The following is a 20,402-nucleotide window of genomic DNA, read 5'->3' as shown; positions in this document are numbered from 1 at the left end:
AGACAGATACCAGGTATCAAAGTTAAATCAGGATCAGATAAACCATCTAAACAGACTGACAAACCCCAAGAAATAGAAGCAGTCATTAAATGTCTCTCGACCAAAATAATTCTAGGACCAGATATGTTTAGTGTAGAATTCTATCAGACCTTCAAAGAAGAGCAAATACTATTCAAACTATTCCACAAAATAGAAACAGAAGGAACATTACTCAATTCGTTCTTTGAAGCCACAATTATGCTTATACTTAAACCACATAAAAAACACCCCCTCAAAAAAGAAAACTTCAGACCAATTTCCCTTATGAATATTGATGCCAAAATACTCAATGAAATGCTGGCAAACCAAATCCACAAAAACATCAAAGCTATCATTCATCATGATCAAGTAAGCTTCATCCCAGGTATGCAGGGATAGTTCAATATACAAAAATCCATCAACGTAATCCACTACATAAACAACAAATAAACTCAAAAAACAAATTCAAACCATATGATCATCTTATTAGGTGCTGAGAAAGCATTTGACAAAATTCAACACCCCTTCATGATAAAAGTCTTGGAAAGATCAGGAATTCAGGGCCCACACCTAAATATAGTAAAGCAATATACAGCAAGCCAGTAGCCAACACCAAACTAAATGGAGAGAAACCTGAAGCAATCCCACTAAAATCAGGGACAAGACTGCCCACTCTCTCCCTATCTAGTCAATATAGTACCTGAAGTTCTACCTACAGCAATTAGACAATAAAAGTAGGTTACAGGGATACAAATCGGAAAGGAAGACATCAAGATATCACTACTTGCAGCTGATATGACAGTATACTTAAGGGACCCCACAAATTCCACCAGGGAACTACTAAACCCAATAAACAACTTCAGCAAAGTGGCTAGATACAAAATTAACTCAAACAAATCAGTAGCCGTTTTCTACTCAAAGGACAAATAGGCTGAGATAGAAATTAGGGAAACAATACCCTTCACAATACTCACAATAATATAAAATATCTAGGTGTGACTCCAACCAAGCAAGTGAAAGATCTGTATGACAAGAACTTCAAGTCCCTGAGGAAAGAAATCGAAGAAGATCTCAGAAGATGGAAAAATCTCACATGCTCATGGATTGGCAGGATTAATATAGTAAAAATGGCCACCTTGCCAAAAGCAATCTACAGATTCAATGCAATCCACATCACAATTTCCACTCAATTCTTCATAGAGTTAGAAAGAACAATTTGTAAATTCATTTGGAATAACAAAACAACAAACAAAGAAACAAACAAAAAGAAAGGGTAGCAAAAACTATTCTCAACAATAAAAGAACTTTTATTGATAAAAACTGTATGGTATTAGTACAGAGACAGACAGATAGATCAATGACCCAGGAATGAACCCACACACCTATGGTCACTTGATATTTGACAAAGGAGCTAAAACCATCCAGTGAAAAAAGACAGAATTTTCAACTAATGGTGCTAGTTCAACTTGAGGTCAGCATGTAGAAGAATGCAGATCGATCCATTCTTTTCTTCTTGTACAAAGTTCAAGTCCAAGTGGATCAAGAACCTCCACATCAAACCAGGTACACTGAAACTAATAGAAGAGAAAGTGGGGAAGAGCCTCGAACACATGGGCACTGGGGGAATATTCCTGAACCAATGGCTTATGCACTAAGATCAAAAATCCACAAATGGAAGCTCATAAAATTGCAGATTCTGTAAGGCAAATGACACTGTCAATAGGACAAAATGGCAACCAACAGATTGGGAAATGATCTTTACCAATCCTACACCAGATAGAGGGCTAACATCTAATACATAAAAAAAAAAAAACCAAAAAAACAAAAAAACAAAACAAAACAAAAAAACCCTCAAGAACTTAGACTCCAGAGAAACAAATAGCTATATTAAAAATTGTACAAAGCTAAACCAAGAATTCTCAGCTGAGGAATCTCAAATGCCCAAGAAGTACCTAAAGAAATGTCCAATATCCTTAGTCATTAGGGGAATGCGAAACAAAACAACCCTGAGATTCTACCTCATACAAGCCAGAATGGCTAAGATCAAAACTCAGGTGACAGCAGATGCTAGCGAGGATGTAGAGAAAGATGAGTTCTCCTCCTTTGCTGGTGGGACTAAAAGCTTGTAAAATCACTCAGAAAATTGGACATTGCACTACCTGAGGACCAGCTATACCACTCCTGGACATATATCCAAAAAATGCACCAACATATAACAAGAACACATGCTCCACTATGTTCATAGCAGCCTTATCTATAATAGGCAGAAGCTTGAAATAACTCAGATGTCCTTCAACAGAGGAATGGATACAGAAAATGTGGTACATCTACACAATGGAGTACTATTCAGCCATTAAAAACAATGACTTCATGAAAGTCTTCGGCAAATGGATGGAACTAGAAAATATATAGTAAGGTAACCCAGTCACAAAAGAACACACTCACTGACAAGTAGATAGCCCAAAATCTTGAATTAGGCCAGAAACAATACACAGCCCACATAAAGCTCAAGAAGGAAGAGCAAACTGTGGATGCGTCAGTCCTTCTTAGAAGGGGAACCGAATACTCATGAGAGGAAATACAGGGACAAAAAGTGGAGCACAGACTGAGGAATACAGAGAGGGCTCCACCAGGGGATCCATCCCATATGCAGTTACCAAACCCAGTCACTCTGGCTGATGCCAAGAAGTGCGTGCTGACAGGAGCCTGATATGGATGTCTCCTGAGAGGCTCTGTCAGAGCCTTACTGATACAGATGAGGATGCTTGCAGCTACCCATTGGACTGAGCAGGGGCACCCCAATTGAGGCGTTAGATAAAGGACTGAAGGAACTGAAGGGGCCTGCAGTCCCACAGGAAGAACAACAATATCAACCATCCAGACTCCCCCACCCCCAAGCTCCTAGGGACTAACCCACCAACGAAAGAGCACACATGGAAGGATCCAAGCTGCATACGTAGCAGAGGAAGGCACTGTCTGGCATCAATAGGAGGAGAAGCCCTTGGTCCTGTGAAGGCTTGTTTACCCAGTGTAGGGGAATGCTAGGGCGTTGAAGTGGGAGTGGGTGGGTGGAAGGGGGAGCATATTCATAGTAGCAGTGGAGGTGGGGATGGGAGAGGTGGAACCTGGGAATGGGGATAATGTTTGAAATGGAAATACATAAAATATCTACTATAAATGCAAAAAAAGATTCATAGTGTTCCTAGAAGGTATAAAACCTTCTTATCAGTATGAGAAGGACTGGGCAACCACAGTCTGAGAAGTTATGTAAGACTCCATAGTATGAAGAAATGGAGGAAAACATGCTTCACGTTGTTATCTTTCCTAATTAATATATAATTCAATTAACGAACAGATAATTGGGAATTACTGCCAAATAATAACCCCCCAACAAAAGGCTACAAAACAAAATCTATTCCGTTAGAAAAGCAGATTAAGGAAGAAGTTTGTACAATTATTTTGATTATATACAATATACAAGTACTCTGTTAGTATTCTCAGATATTAAAAATTCTATTTTACATACAACAAACTCAAATAAATGCTGTTAAAAATCTAATCTTATCTACACAGAAAGGCCCTGCCTTCTGGTTCATGACATCAAATTTACATATTAGAAAGCAGGTTTTGTATCTATTGATGTGATCAGAACCCTATCCCTAACCGATTTTTGGCCCAAATGTGCCACGTTTCACTTACCTCCTGAATATCAACCTTCCAAGTCAATAATTTTGCAAAGCCGGTCTTTGCAAACAGCATTTTCATCTTGACATCTAACCTGTCAACCACATCTATTTTACTGTGCTTCACGTCTACCCTTTCCCGTCCCCTCTCCTGTTCTCACGTTCCCGGAGGACATACACCTCCAGGTGTTTACGAATCACCCTGTGAAGACTACTCCTCCTCGTTGTGATACCGTTTCACAGAAGAATCCATTACCCTGGCCAGCCCAACTGTGACAACAGGGCACTCAGCCATCCAAAGCTCCAAACTCCCAAGGCCAGCCTCCATGGGTTCTCAGTCTTGCAAATCTGATCACTGCTCCTGAGTCTTACCTTGCTCATGACTGATCCCTCCCTCCCTCCCTCCCTCCCTCCCTCCCTCCCTCCTTCCCCACTCTCACCATTTCTTGGAAATCAATGACTGAGCTCAGAGAAAGGGGCGGCTTTTCTCCCTGTGAAAGGAAGTAATCTACAGGTTTCAGCCAGCTGAGCCCCAGGCTACTGCCCATCTCACAGCAGCCATGTTGTAGGAAGTAAGTATTACCTCAACGTCCATTTTACAACAGGGAAAGTTCCACAGTATTTTCTTCTGTGAAGAACTATTAAAATCTAGCTGCTGAAGAGATAACTTCCCAAACACATTTAGCACAAAAGGGCCAGATATTCCAGCATCCTTCACTCTACACCCGACTCTAAATTAGGCAAGCAGCCTTAATGCCGAATAACTTTTCTTACTCACTTAGATGCAGGGATGCCACGAAGTTATCAAGGTACCTATGCTTAATCCACAACTTGAGATTATATTTAATGCAGAAAATTGGAAATGTGAGTTTCCGCACCATCCTTTATCAAAAGTTAGAATGCTTCCCATTTAAGTAATTCGCAACTCATTTGATACATCTCTTATCACTGAAAACACTATGCTCAAATATAGAAAACAGGCTCTTTAAGCCCAGGAGAGTCTGAGACCTGTCAATCAGTCTTACATAAGAATTATAGGTACTGGCACATTTGGGCCAGCAAAGTACCATTTTGATCATATCAACAGATACAAAGCCTGCCTCCTAATTAATGATGCCACAGCTAAAAGCACACTAGAGACAGCATCTGCTGCAGGACAGGCACCAGGCCAGCAGACCCCGAGTATAAAGCACGGGTTTCTCTGGTGGAGGAGAGGTAGACGAGGTCCTTAGACCTGATTTTCAAGATTCTTCCAATGAATAATCACCCTCAATACCACACTGGCTGCATGATAAATAAACAAAAAATAGCTGAGGAATCATGAATATACTTATACATGGTAATTCTGATATGGGAAGAAAGCCATAAAACTCTAATTCCCTGGAAAACTGTCCTGCTACGTGGATTTTTTTTTCAGATTTGAACTAAAGTTATGAAATATTAAGAGAGGCACTGCCAGGTAACATCATGACTGTACCATTAGGGAGTGTTCTTGCTAAGTAGGCTCTGAAAAGTTCCAGCAATCCAGCTTTACAGGGCAGCTGCAGGATATGAACCACCACTGAAATACTATCATATAACTATGTCTAGTTCAGAGAACTTTTACTTTCTTCCTCACAGCTATCAAACTAAGCACACCAATGGAAAGAAAAACAATTTGTACAAAAATGTAAATGCTTGTACTAAATGTAGCACAGAGAAAACAATTAATCTATGTTAACAAAGATTTTATATGAATATTAAAAATGCAAGTTAAAAAGCTTGAAAGAAACACAAAGCTTTTAGGGTTGTGTTGGCAAAGAGAGAATGGAGAGATGGCAGTGTTTTCTTTGCTGAAACACACAAGGAAAGGTAGGTGATCTTCCAAACATTAATCCACCAATCGGATGGAAAGAACAACTCATCTGGATTAGAGATGATTCTAGGCCAAAGAAGGCAATCCAGGGTTAAAAGTGTATTCTAGTCCAATGATGGTCAAGTACCAAGGTCCAGAAACAAACGTGACATTATTCACAGAAGGAACAAATAACAAAAACATCCTTTCAAGTTTAGCGATGACACCTAGTAACACCTAGGCAGGCAAGGAGACCAGCACAGTAAATGGCAAAGAGCACAGGCTCGCTACAGCATAAGCCCATTCACCCTGTATGCCTCACCTCGTAACTATGCTTTGAATGGTCTTGGAAAACCTCTTCAACACTTAAACTCAAACGGCTTATAAATTATTACAGCAACCACAAATACCTGTGTAAATATTGTGATAAGTAGCCCTAAAAACACATACACAGAATCAATACAGGTGGGGTATATGTACCTGGGCTTACATGTGTGTAACAAACAGGAAAGAGAGGATTTGATTTTGAGAGGGAGTGTGGGTTAGGATCGAGAGGAGGAAAGGAAATGATACAATAATCATACATGAAATTCTCAAAAACACTATTTTGGCTAGTAACCAAAACCAATGTGGGGAAGGAAAGTATTTATATTATTTTGCATTTCCATACCACAGTCAATCATTGAGAAGTTGGAGCAGAAACTCAAAGAACGAACTGAAGTCAAAGCCATAAACATACTACTTACGGCTTTCAATGACTTGCTTAGCTTGTTTCCTTTACAAGAATCACCTGTGGAGAAAAGGAGGACCCATCCACAGTGAGGTAGACCCTCCCACATCACCATTCATCAAGAAAAAGCCCCACAGACTTCCTACAGGCCAGTCTGATGGAGGTATGTCTTCAATTGAGACACCCTCTTCACAGATCTGTGTAGGTTTCTGTAAAGTTGATAAAAAAAAAAAAAATCTGCAAGATTAATTTCCAAAAGAAATTAATTTCAAAAGCAATGCTGAAAGTCCACATCTCATACCAGTCAGTCAGATGTACCCTAGGAAAATATTATGGTCAGGGCAACTCATACAGCAGATTTCTCAGTTCTGGGGCAGGAGACCTCTTTGGTGTTTTTTTTTTTTTTTTATTAACTTGAGTATTTCTTATTTACATTTCGAAAGTGTTATTCCTTTCCCGGTTTCCAGGCCAACATCCCCTAAGCCTCCCTCCCTTCTTTAAGGTGCTCCCTCCCCCATCCTCCCCATCAATCCCCCCCAACATTCACTGGGGTTCAGTCTTAGCAGACCAAGGGCTTCCCCTTCCACTGGTGATCTTACTAGGATATTCATTGCTACCTATGAGGTTGGAGCCCAGGGTCAGTCCATGTATAGTCTTTGGGTAGTGGCTTTGTCCCTGGAAGCTCTGGTTGCTTGGCATTGTTGTTCATATGGGGTCTCGAGCCCCTTCAAGCTCTTCGAGTTCTTTCTATGATTCCTTCAACGGGGGTCCTGTTCTCAGTTCAGTGGTTTGCTGCTGGCATTAGCCTATGTATTTACTGTAATCTGGCTGTGTCTCTGAGGAGAGATCTACATCCGGCTCCTGTCAGCCTGCACTTCTTTGCTACATTCATATTGTCAAATTGGGTGGCTGTATATGTATGGGCCACATGTGGGGCAGACTCTGAATGGGTGTTCCTTCTGCCTCCTCTGTTTTAAACTTTGCCTCTCTATTCCCTGCCAAGGGTATTCTTGTTCCCCTTTTAAAGAAGGAGTGAAGCATTCACATTTTGATCATCCTTCTTGAGTTTCATGTGTTCTGTGCATCTAGGGTAATTCAAGCATTTGGGCTAATAGCCACTTATCAATGAGTGCATACCATGTGTGTTTTTCTGTGATTGGGTTACCTCACTCAGGGTGATATTTACCAGTTCCAACCATTTGCCTATGAATTTCATAAAGGCATTGTTTTTGATAGCTGAGCAATATTCCACTGTGTAGATGTACCACATTTTCTGTATCCATTCCTCTGTTGAAGGGCATCTGGGTTCTTTCCAGCTTCTGGCTATTATAAATAAGACTGCTATGAACATAATGGAATACGTGTCTTTGTTATTAATTGGGGCATCTTTTGGGTATATGCCCAAGAGAGGTATAGCTGGATCCTCAGGCAGTTCAATGTCCAATTTTCTGAGGAACCTCCAGACTGATTTCCAGAATGGTTTTACCAGTCTGCAATCCCACCAACAATGGAGGAGTGTTTCTCTTTCTCCACATCCTCACCAGCATTTGCTGTCACCTGAGTTTTTGATCTTAGCTATTCTCACTGGTGTGAGGTGAAATCTCAGGGTTGTTTTGATTTGCATTTCCCTTATGACTAAAGATGTTGAACATCTCTTTAGGTGTTTCTCAGCCATTCGGCATTCCTCAGCTGTGAATTCTTTGTTTAGCTCTGAACCTCATTTTTAATAGGGTTATTTGTCTCCCTGCGGTCTAACTTCTTGAGTTCTTTGTATATTTTGGATATAAGGCCTCTATCTGTTGTAGGATTGGTAAAGATCTTTTCCCAATCTGTTGGTTGCCGTTTTGTCTCTTTGGTGTTTGTAATCCCTTCCTGCACAGCCTTACCTAAATCTAATCACTTCTCTCAGGTCTCATTCCCAACCTTATTACAGTGAGCATTAAGGCTTCAAAATATAAATTAGTAAGGAGACACAATTCCTTCTATAGCAGATTGCAATAGAAAAATATCTGATCCTAAAAACAGTGAGAAACTTAAGACTAAATGATACACAGGCGATTAAGAGCTGACTCCTGGATGTCTTCTGAAAGGTTACAAAATGTCAACTACCTTCACAGGTGTGACTGAAACATGGCCCTTTCAACCAATATATGCTTACTAGACACTGAGCAACCCAGAATAAGAGTAGGAGCATGGTGGGGAAGTATAGCATACACTTGACCTCTGCTGCTGTAACTGTCAAGGTGAAGGACCGTTCTGCAAGGATAACAATGTTATGTGTTCAGAGGAAGGCAAAGCCCTAATGCCTGGGCATGGCCAGGATGTACCTGTACAATCTGAGATCTAGCTGCTTCTACGTTCTCATTTTGATCACACGGCATTGTCTATATGTGCATGCTTGTTCCTAAGCTTTTTATCATATCCTTTGGGTCTAGAATGCCTTTCTTCTATTAATTTTTATTCTCTGTGAAGTCCTTTTCCTAGGTTGCTGTTGTGCATAGACTAAGAACTGGTTGTGTTCATTCATTTATTCATTCACTGGTCATATTGACACGAGCTAGAATTATCCGGGAAGAAGAACTGTAATTGAGAAAATGACTATCAGATTACCTATAGGAAGGTCTGTAGCAAGTTTCCTTGATTAATGATGGATGTGGGAGGGCCTAGCACATTGGGTCAATGCCACCCCTGGGCAGGTATTTCTAGGGCTAGAGAGGGACAGGGAGAGTTAAGAAAGGGAGTTGAGCAACCCATGAGGAACAAGCCAGCAATTATCTGAGCTGACCAAGGATCCAGTTAACTCCATGTTCTCTGCTTCAATTCCCCCATCAACTTCCTGCCTTGAGTTTCTGCCTTGACGTCCCTGATGATCAACTGTAATTTATAAGGCAAATAAATCTTTTCTTCATGACGTTGCTTTTGATCATGATCTTTATTACAGCAACTGGAAGCAATTGTGATAGTAGTACAGCTGAGTCATATCATAGACCTAGTTTTAGTCTCTTGAGAATAGTTTACTCTGACTTCCAGAGAAGCTGTAAGAGTGTGCAATCTGACTAAGAGTGGACGAGGGCTCCCCTTTCCCCATGTCCTCACCAACAAGTGTTTTTCAGCTGGGTAAGAGGATATTTCAAATAAATGTCAAATAATTCAAATAACTGCAAATATTCATTTAAGTCTCCCTAATTGTATGGTATCAAACACTTTGAAACATTTTTTAGCCACGTTTATTTTTTTTTTATTTTAAGAATAAATCTGAACTCTGTTTAGATTTATAGCTCATTTGTAATTTGTCTCTTGATTCTTTGTTTTAGGAGTTCTTTACAAACTGACCCTTTATTATAGTCATAGCTGGCAAAGGTTTTTCTCCCACTCTATAGGATCCCTGTCACTTGATTGTTTCCCTTGGGATCTAGAAATGTTTTAGTGTTATAAGGTCCCATTTCATCAGCTTTTGGCTGTAATTCCTGGGCAAATGGATTTCTATTCATCAAGTCCTTTCTTAGACTGTTTCTTACAGTGTACTGCCTGTGTTCTTCTAGCAATGTTAGTGTTTCTGGAGTCATACTAGTTAGGTATTTAACTAATTTTCGTAACCTAAATAAGACCTTAACAGTAGCAATACCAGCTGGAACACCAATGTGTATTAAGGAAATCTCCCAAGGTCCCACCCCTAAGTGAAGAACTACAGGCAATCAGTGGCTTCTGAGAGAAGAGAACCAATCTTGCCCCAGCAAATGGTAGGATGTTTGCTGTCGTGTTGTTTTTGTTGGTAGGGAGAAAACTTATAAATCATGTAATTCTTCCATGAGTTTCCTGGGCTTTGTAAGTTTTAGCTTTCCGACTCATAGGAACTTCTTCCTCCGTCCTAGACAGGCTGGGAATGCAGATGAAATTGCTACACCATCTCTTCCTAATGGGATAAGAATGCAGAACAAGAGACAGTTTTGACAGTTCTGAGAAACACAATCTCAAAGGAAACTTCCTGTTCCTCCAGTTCTCAGAATATTTCTGTCCTTCTTCCACAACGATCCTCGAGCCTCAGCTGCAGGAGTTGCGTTGTGGATATATTAGTTGTGACTGAGATTCACAATTTATATCTTCATCAGTTGGGGTTTTCTTGTTGGAAAGAGACATTTTCTAAAAGACGAGGAAGAACTAAACTGTGGGTACAAGGACAAGTATTTAGAATGTAGTTACAAATTATGCTGGCTTAATAAACTGGTAGCTGAAGGTTTTTGTCCAAGATCCATGACTTTATTGCCCTAAGAATTTGGTCAGGTTTCCAGTACCAAGCAGAATCCCTCTCTTGTTGAGTGTCTTATAAGACCCATTAGAAAGATGGTGGTTATTGCCACGGTATACATGCCGCTGCTTCACCCTTGGGGCTGTCATACCATGCTGCTTGCTTTGTGCCTCCTAGGGGTCAAAGCTGAATAGGACTATTGGCTGCTTCCTTCCTTTGAAGATTGGATGGTGCCACTGGTACCATAAATACAGGTCTCAGTAGGAAGGTTTTCAAGGTAGTTCCAGCTTGGGGATTTTTGAGCTTGTTTGAAAATCATGGTTGTCTTCAGCAACGGGAACTTACCAAGGGCAACAGCAATAGGCTGTAATCTTTTGGGAGTCTCCTGAAAAACCCTGACCAATAACTTATATAATGACTTCTCATCATATAAGTATTGTGGTTGTTAGATGTTCTATAGCTCTTGGGAGCAGGTACATCCATGAAGTTTAATCAACATGGCTGCTCAAACGCGACCTGAACAAGGATGACACCATAGACATGATAATGTAGAAGGGAAACATTCATGAGGCTCTACCCTAGACAAAGAACTACAGGCAGCCAAGAAACATGAGAACGGAAGAGCACACCAACTGTACATATAAACATGTACATATAAATAACATTCTTATGGACTCAATGGATTTTATTATGTATTTAGGAATATACATATACATATTATACACATGTATACATATATGTTATGTGTATATATGTATATATATGTGTGTGTGTATATAATGTGTATTTATATACATAGACATATATGTAAGCAATCTAAGAAAAAAGAAGCCATGAATTTGAAAGAGAGAAGGGGATGGAATAAATAAGAAGGTGGTTTGAGAGAGGAAAGGATGAAAGTGTGTAATTATTATATCAAAAATAGCATTTTGAATTAAAAAGGCATTCTATTAGCCCATATTTATTGTCTAAAATGTAGGGTTTCGCTGTGACAAGTCTGTCATGTACTCTGCACACAATCAACCCCACTGTCCCTGTCCTGTTCTTCTACCCTTCCCCACTGGTGACTTTCCTGTTCCCAAATAGACCCCCTTATGCATTCAAGTCCTTTTCTTTCCTTGAATCTACTTCAATATGTGTTTTTATATGTGTTTTTATATATGTGTTTTCTGAGTTTCACTTACTTCAGTTACTATGATAATTTCCATCCATTTTCCTGCAAATAAAAATATTTTCAAGCTAGTTAGGCTTTGAGGATGGATTTTATTAATGTGTAAACATGAGCAGTTCCAAAGTTTGGCAATTGTAGACCAGAACCTGTCAATTTAACCCTAAGTGAAAAGCAATTAGAAATACCAACAGACAACTGCCTAGAACAGAAGGAAAACCCTTAACACATTAAAAACCCTGTCAATCCTTAAAACAAAATGCTTAAAGCCCTTGTTACTTGGTTATCCTTTTCTTCAATAATCATGGTTCTCTAAAGTAATACTCCAGCATTTCCTCCCATGACACATCACACTTAAACCTTGTCATTTTCTATTTTTAATAAAGAAAGAAAAACACAAAATTTGGTAAACAAGAGAAGTTTGGTTTGACTAATGGAGTCTTTCCAGTTTTACTAACAGTTAAACAACAGCAACAACAATAAAACCCGCTCTCTGATGTGCCACAAAGCTCTAAAATATTCAAATAGAAATGATACAACTATGTGATCATTGCTTAAAATAAGTACTCTAGTGGTAAATTTTAAATGAATATGTTACAGGAAAATGAGGGTCATTAAGGAGAAAGAATAACAGTGCTTAATAATCATACATGCCAACCATGAGTTCAAAAGTAACACTGATGACCTGGCTTCACTGGCTATTGTATGCGTGTACTATGTTGCTTAGATCACAGCACAATGCACAGATCCACTTCTATACCAGTGGGCATTTGGGTTGCTTCCATTTGGAAGCTATCATGAATTACACCATTGCTGACCTACAGTTTTATGGCCTTATGTACTACATGCAAATTGGAAATTTGATTTCTTCAAAGCAGGACAGCTGGGTTGTCAGGCACCTGGCTCAGCTTTAGTAGATTCCACCAAGGACATTATTCCTCTTAAGCTATTAATGGCAGAAGTAATATTACCTTTTTAAAATACAGTGAGTCGTTCAGTTTTCTTTTCCTATATTACATAGGTAAAAGAAAGTTAGACAGCTTCTGGCATAATGGCACTACCCGACTCTAATATCTGAATCACCTACACATACTTCTCTAAAGTGATTCTTCCCCACTTCCATCCCGTGCCAAACCAAGCCCTGGAGATCAACAAAAGCCAGCAGGACTTCCTGATTCCACTCTTGGAATCAAAACTACCAATGTAATGAATAGGTTGAAGATACATTTCTTGAAGAAAGTTAGAAAGATCATACAAGTATAATAAATTATTATTTTGTCTGATCTTAACTGGTTTACATTATTTTTTATCTATAGGTAAAAAACAAACCAAAGATATTTATTAATTTTTTTAAAATCTCTGCTTTTCTCTTATTAACTTCCTAATGAAAAGAAAGGTTTTAGATTAACTATGGCAACCATGGCCAAGGGCAGGACTGACACCTACAATCCCAACACTCAGGAGGAGCTAGAGCCCTTCCAGTCCAGCCTTTCTAGGATACAGATAGAGAGGTTGGGAGTGAGAGCTATGGAGTGAGACTTTGTCTCAAAACAAAAGGAAACAACCAAAAACAAAACAAAACAAAACAACAACAAAAACAACAAAAAAGAAAAAAAGAACAATGTAAAAACGGCACTATGGCCTCTGAAGAAGTTCAAGTGCACACTAAGCACTACAAATCAGCCACATCAGAAACAAAGAAAAAGGAAATAAAAAGCTGACATTAGGACTTCTTCCAAAAGATAATGACCATCTGCAATTTGTCACTAAAACGTCTAATCTGACAAGAACCATCAAGAAGCCATACCCTTAAACAATTAACTTTTTCAGGGTAGAATATCAAATTTCTTGAAGACGATAAACAAAGTAAAATATCATCAGATTATCTTCTTATCGACCAGAGAAACAACAAAAAACAAACAAAACAAAAACCACTGCAGACACTTTTCAACGATGTCAGACAGGGTCAAAACCCAAAAGTGCAGACAATCTTACAGATGAGATAATTAATAACCTGAAAAATGGTGGATGGAAGACATAGCTTTAACATGCCACTGAAAGAGAACTGAGAGTCCATGCTGAGTACACTCTGGCAACAGAACAAACATATATGACTATAAATCTCACAGGCAAACACATGTGTTAAAGACTTTTAAAAAGGCAAGCTTTTCTTTAAGTTGGGAAGGCATGTGTAATTCACCCCTACACACACACACACACACACACACACACACACACACACACACACACACACAAAAGAGAGAGCTACTCATCTGCATTTTAATATTAACAGATAACAGTGGAAAGACCAAAAGCTTAGAAAGCTAAGATGTACAGCCAGTGTCTGAAGTATTAGAAGAGGAAGGACAATTAAGAGAAAAACAAACAAACAGACAGACAAACAAGCCAAGCCCACAGTTGTCCTGATGGAGCAGTACAATGAGAGCGTATATTCTCTTTCTGGGCCCTGCATTCCTCTTCCTCTACTGTATCACACGCTGGCTAAACTGTAATATCCTGTGGTAAGTCTTGCAACAAGAGCTGAGGGTTTGCTGGTGTTGTTTGTATGTAATATCAGCCGTGCCCCCACCCCACCCCACAAGAGAAATGGCTCAGCAGTCAAGAGAACTTGCTGTTTTTGCACAGCACCTGGGCTCAGTTCCCAGGAGTACATAATGGCTCACGACATTCCACAACTCTAGTTCCAGCAGATCTAAGCTCCTCCTCTGACTTCCTCATGCACCAGGGACACTGGTGGTAGACAAATATGCATGCAGACAAAATATTCATACACAAAAATAAAATAAATAATTTTAAAATACTAACTGTGCCCCCAAATAATCATCTTTTCACCCCACATTTTCATAGTCAAACAAAAAAACAGAAGTTACCAATGCCTTTAAGGTGTAGATTAAAATCAAACTTCAAATGTAAAATTTCTTTCATCCTTGATACCAAAAGTTCCAATTGAGTTAGTCTAGAAACATTCACATAAAAATATCTGCACTGTGTATTCTACAAGAGAGAAGCTGATCCACCAACACTATCAGTAAAGCTCCAATCACATCCGGTAACTCGATAAGATGGCAAGACAATTCAGACATCAAAGAGGGGCTCACACTCAAAGGATCCCACAAATCCTAAGAGCATGTATATTAGCATCATTCAGTAATAAAAACAGGATCATCCTATTTTAATAACAATTCAATTAGACCAGTTCTCAACCTGTGATTCGTTTATCAGATATTTGTATTAAAATTCTTAACAGTAGCAACATTATGAGACAGCAAAAAAAATAATAATAATTTTATGATTGGGGACCGTCACATGAGGAACTGTTTTAATGGGTCACAGCATTAGCCAGGTTGAAAACCACTGATCTAGACATTCCACATTGCCAATGAAAAAATATATATACAATACATATAATATTTTAATTCAAAGTCAAACAGATGACTATAATGAACCAAAACATTGAAATTATATAACTTTATACAAATATAGTATACATCAGTCAAATATATGTATACTTGTAACCACAGAGTTCTTTCTCTAATTCACCTTCAAAATATTTAGAATATACTATAAAGTTTAGACTTATATTCTTAGCACTCAAATTTAATTAATATCTTCTTCTTATGCTATCCGACTGTTAAATCTCATTTTAGCATGGCACTTCACGTGTACATTATTTTATACCGTATACTTACTACATCAAACTTCTGAGTGATGTTCCCCTGGACGTCCAGTAAATAAACCTTGCCATAGTGTGTGCCCAGTGCCAAAAACTGTAAGAAACATGGAAGGTCAATTAATCATATGCTGTGTATTAGTATGCAGTTAATAAAGCTTTCAAAGTGAAAGCACTTAGTGTATAAACATCTGCGATATCTTGGAAGATATGCATTCCTTAGAAAAGGCATGGCTCCAGCTTGGGGAAAATGACAGAACCAGGCCTATTTTACTGTGATAGTGCATCCCAGCTGTCAAAATGACTCATGAGGACCCTCGTCTACTGACAACTAATGGTGTGTGTGTGTTCTGTACACAATGCCTGATGGGCTGAGGCAGTAAATTAAAAATGCAGCAGTAAAAGCTCAACAATGCTACAGTTGAACCCCAAGTCAGAGGAAATGATTAAGAAACTCTACCTAATTTAAGGTAAATGTGAAAATCTGGGTCATTGTTTCAGGCCAATGGAGGAGGGAAAAATGGTTAAAAACAATAAAGTACAGTTTCTGAATGGAAAAATTCACGCCATACTGAGGGATTAAAAAAACAAAACAAAACAAAACAACCCTCAGATGTACTTGTATCAGTTTTAGGATATCTCTGTAAATGGTTCCACATAAGCCTGAGCATAAATGTTTATATTCCAATGCAAAAATAATCCTTCCCTGTCACTTAGCAACTGCTGAGCTACATATTCATTTTATGAGAGCAGACTCGTTCACACATCCCACGGCGACTTTACTCCTCTGAGCTGATCCTAAACAAGCCAGAAGAAACTTAAGGACTACCTGAAATACGACATGAGATTTTTCTTCCTTTTCATTTCTATAAGCTTCCTCAAATGGTACAGAGTCCTCTGTATTTCACTGCATGTGAGCATGCTTCATTGCAGCCTATAATGAAATGCTCAAATTCACAGGCACTGCTAAGCGTTTCAGTCAAGCAGTACAATCTTTAAAAAAAGAACCTACAGAAAGTCAAGATTTGAAGGGATTTATCAAAATAGAATTGCTAAAAATGAAATTTCAATTCAGGCACTTAAAATACGAGGCTACATTAAAGAGGAACCACAAAAAGGGGAAAGGGGGTTCATTAGGAATTCATCCCCGCAATGCCTTTCACTCCTGCAAGGTTGCCTTTTTTCAGGAAGAAAAAAGTCCCCTGGGTAAAAAAATCAATACTGGTTAATAAAACATCAGGTGTGCAGACATAACTAGGGATGACGATTCCGCTGCACAGGCCTGCCTGAATGCACCAGGTGCCATGACGATTAGTCATCCAGGGCAGACAGCAAGCCTGCTGCAAACAGAAGGCTTGGGCGCTGCAAGAGGAAGGGAGAACAGGGGATTCTGGTGGGAAATTAGCCTGAATATTTAAAGCAAGCAGCAGTGTTTTCCCCAAAGCACAAGAACATTCTAATCAGAACTAGAGGACCCAAGTGGTTGTAATTTTATCTCAGAGTGATACTGACCATTCCTGAATAGGAGACGCCATATAAAATGCAGACCAAAGGCAAGCGATATGCCATTTGGCAGCTTTCTGCAGGAAAAGAATGGGTCTTAAAAGCTCACTGCACCCCACGTATCTCACAGTATCGATTCTCCTCATAAATTCTGCATTTAGTTTGCTAGGAAACTAAGGGAGTTTGGATCCTTAAAATGCAGTAATACTATGTCACTCTGTGGCATCACTGTAAAGGCCACTTAAAAATAATTACGTTTTATTTTATGAAAAATTGAGTTTAAATACAGGGTATTTTACTCATATTAATTCTTTTTTTCCTTTTTTTTTTGCAGATTACTGTTTTTAACCATTTGGAATAGACAACAAAATATTATTTTGATTTTATAATTTTGATCTTAAGATATGGTAAATTTGGACCATTTATGAAAAATTCACAGGTATTTGTATGGCAAGCTATCTTTTGCTTAGAAAAGCATGCAGCCATTTAAAATAGGAAATGAATGCTACTGTGCTGAATTAAGCAACTAAATGCCCTTCCAAAGAATGTTTAATATGCTGATCATATTTATTTAATTACTGAAATTATGGATAATTCATATAATCTTTTGCCAATGCTTTTGATTAACATAAAATGCAGCAAAAATGCAAAGGACAAAATTCCCTACAATAAGACAGAATATAAGAACAGACCCTTCAATTGTATTTTCTTCTAGCCATTAAAAACCATGACTTTTGGGCTCAGTGGGTCAGAGTGCTTGCTGCTGAGACAGAGGAGTTTAATCCCTAGGATCCATGTGGCATGAGAAGAGAACCAAGTTGTCCTCTGACCTCTATAACCCACACTGGCTCGCTCATGCCTGTATATACACATATACTATCTCATATACAAAACAAACAAACAAACAAAAAAATAGAAGTTGGTCAAGGTACAGGAAATAAGAATCTACAGAATACTTGGCTTTTCATGGAACATGAATTCTACCCATACTCCTTCCTCCTGCCAAGGTTCATGAATCATTGCAGAAATGGGGAAGGAAAGAGTGTAAGAGTCAAAGGTGGTGGAAAACTTTAAGGAAACACTCTCTTCTGAACACAGCACATTTGAACTTGGTTGCAACAGTGTGCAAAAAGTCTGTGCAAGCCTGAGCCAGATCATACCCTAGTATGAACACTGGAGCTGGACACATAATCCACTTCTAGTCACGGGGTTAATGACAACTCTTAACTGCTGAAAGAGAGACAGTTTTCTCTAACAGTATAGCCCCTGGTAAGCTGACTATTCTCCAGTAGAAGGCCACATATCCAAGAAATGTGGGCAGCACAATTTGGTCTTTGACAAAGAAAGAAAGAAAGAAAGAAAGAAAGAAAGAAAGAAAGAAAAAAGAAAGAAAGAAAGAAAGAAAGAAAGAAAGAAGGGAGGGAGGGAGGGGAGGGAGGGAGGGGGAGGGGAGGGGGGGGAGGGAGGGAGGGAGGGGGGGGGGGAGAGGAGGGGAAGGGGGGGGGGGGGAGGGGGGGGGGGTGGGGGGGAGGGAGGGGGGGGGGGGGGGAGGGGGGGGGGGAGGAGGGAGAGGAGGGAGAGAAGAGGGAGAGGAGAGGAGAGGGAGAGGGCGAGGGAGAGGGAGAGGGAGAGGGGAGAGGGAGAGCCAGAGCCAGAGCCAGAGCCAGAGCCAGAGCCAGAGCCAGAGCCAGAGCCAGAGCCAGAGCCAGAGCCAGAGCCAGAGCCAGAGCCAGAGCCAGAGCCAGAGCCCCTAAATTCAGTGAGGAAATGGGAACAAACATGGGTATGGGAGGGTTTGGAGAAACACATACAGAGGTGAACATAATGAAAACACATTTTATGAAATTCTCTGAAAATGACTTTTTTTAAAATCTTTGAGCTACTTAAGTATTAGAGTTTGAGTTGTTTTGGTTTTTTTTTTGTTGTTGTTCTCTGTTTTTGTTATTGTTTTGTTTTGTCTGAAAATATGTAAAATCTAGGATGTATAATCATAAGTACAGCTTCAATGTTACTGTTTAATTAAAGAAATCCAGCTTGCTTTATAAAGAGTGGACACTAAGAGTACAACTGAACTTCATGTAGGTGAAGTAGATGGGACATGAACAGGTGCTGGTATCACCAAGAAAAGGTAGCACAGTGCACGTCTGCTCAGCCCTTTCTCAATGTTTCCGATATTCCATGTACAGCTACTAGGACAGCCTTCAGTCACACATGAGGAATCGGGTTCCAGGAACTGATGAGACTTCATTAGAAACGTACCAAGTGCAGACAGGGACAGAAATAAATACTGAAATGCAGGGCCCAGGAGGCATCTGGGATATAGCGCACATGCCTAGTATAACCTACATTCACTTTCTAGAACTACAGAAACAAAGCCAAAATAAAAATGAAATGCTATCAATTCAATTGGAATCCTCTTAATATAAAATACAAACCTCAGCTGAAAGCCTATGGTCTAAATGTCAGCACTGACAATCCTTCCCAACTCTCAGGCTCTCGAGCCAATTGGTTATGTATGGTGTTAACTAAAGGACAAGCATGCTCTCCATTTCATGCATTCAAATGAACATTCAACAAGCACAAAAAAAGATGTATAATGTACTTAGAACTTGAGCTAACACAAAGTAAAGATTTTGCTACACAGAAGAAAATAAATATAAAAACAAGCAGTTGCAATTCAATTTAAAGACCATGTTTAAAATGGCACACAGAATACGAAGAGTATTCTAAGACCCACAGAAATACAAAGAGTTAGTATGATAAACATGGAAGGAAGGAAGAATTAGAAAGCAAACACAGATGGGTAGAGCAGAAAAAAACTTGCTCAACAGCATGAAGTTCTATAACAAGAGACATGAAATTATAAGCAGCTTTACACAGATGAAAGACCCAAGTGATTCGTGCCCAAGAGAAAGGGCAGGTGGCAGAGCTGGAAAGGCTGACAAGGAGCACCGAATAAGTACACAGGGATGAAGGGTGGGAAGTAGAGGGAGCAGGGTGGACAGGTACAAATCATTAAGATATCTGGAATCAACAAGTTCCGAGGGACATGACTGCATGATGAGATCAGAGTTCCCGGAGGTCCACCCTAGCATGAGGGCTAGGAAGAGAACAAATGTGAAAGAAAGCGGACTAGATCACAGTATGTGCAACAGTTTCGGGGAGAAATGATCAATGTGAACTACTAGAAGCTCAGGAGGAGAAGAATCTAGCACATAAGCTGATGGCAGAATAGGACAAACACTGCCACCACAGTCCCATGCCCACAGCAAAGATTAGTGAGAGAGTAGCTCAATTACACACAGCAGGAGGATCCTAGAGTGGCTCACATGCCATACTGAAGACCTTAGCCTTTATTTAGATGATGGAAATTATACAAGGGTCTGTAAAGTTCTATATTTTCAACACCACACACTGCAACCAAGAGGAAGAAGAATCTAGACAGAAAAACAAGAACAGTCCCCCACTTACCAAGTGCAGAATAAGGAAAACTTATTAACAGTTTCAGAGGACAGGAAACAAAGATTGG

At 39.5% G+C, this 20,402-nt stretch overlaps 1 protein-coding gene across 1 annotated transcript in view; it reads right to left on the bottom strand.

The window, feature by feature from the left end:
- Positions 1–20,402, bottom strand: part of Vps41 (VPS41 subunit of HOPS complex) — a 158,189-nt gene that overhangs the window by 114,704 nt on the left and 23,083 nt on the right. The window contains exon 4 of the mRNA XM_032885145.1: positions 15,390–15,467. Within this exon, the coding sequence (XP_032741036.1) occupies positions 15,390–15,467 (78 nt within the window). The remainder of the gene's footprint in view (positions 1–15,389; positions 15,468–20,402) is intronic.

This window comes from Rattus rattus, chromosome 14, assembly GCF_011064425.1.
Source record: "Rattus rattus isolate New Zealand chromosome 14, Rrattus_CSIRO_v1, whole genome shotgun sequence".
Taxonomy (NCBI): Eukaryota; Metazoa; Chordata; class Mammalia; order Rodentia; family Muridae; genus Rattus; species Rattus rattus.
Note: the sequence above shows the minus strand (reverse complement) of the source record. Positions and strands in the feature narration are given on the sequence as shown.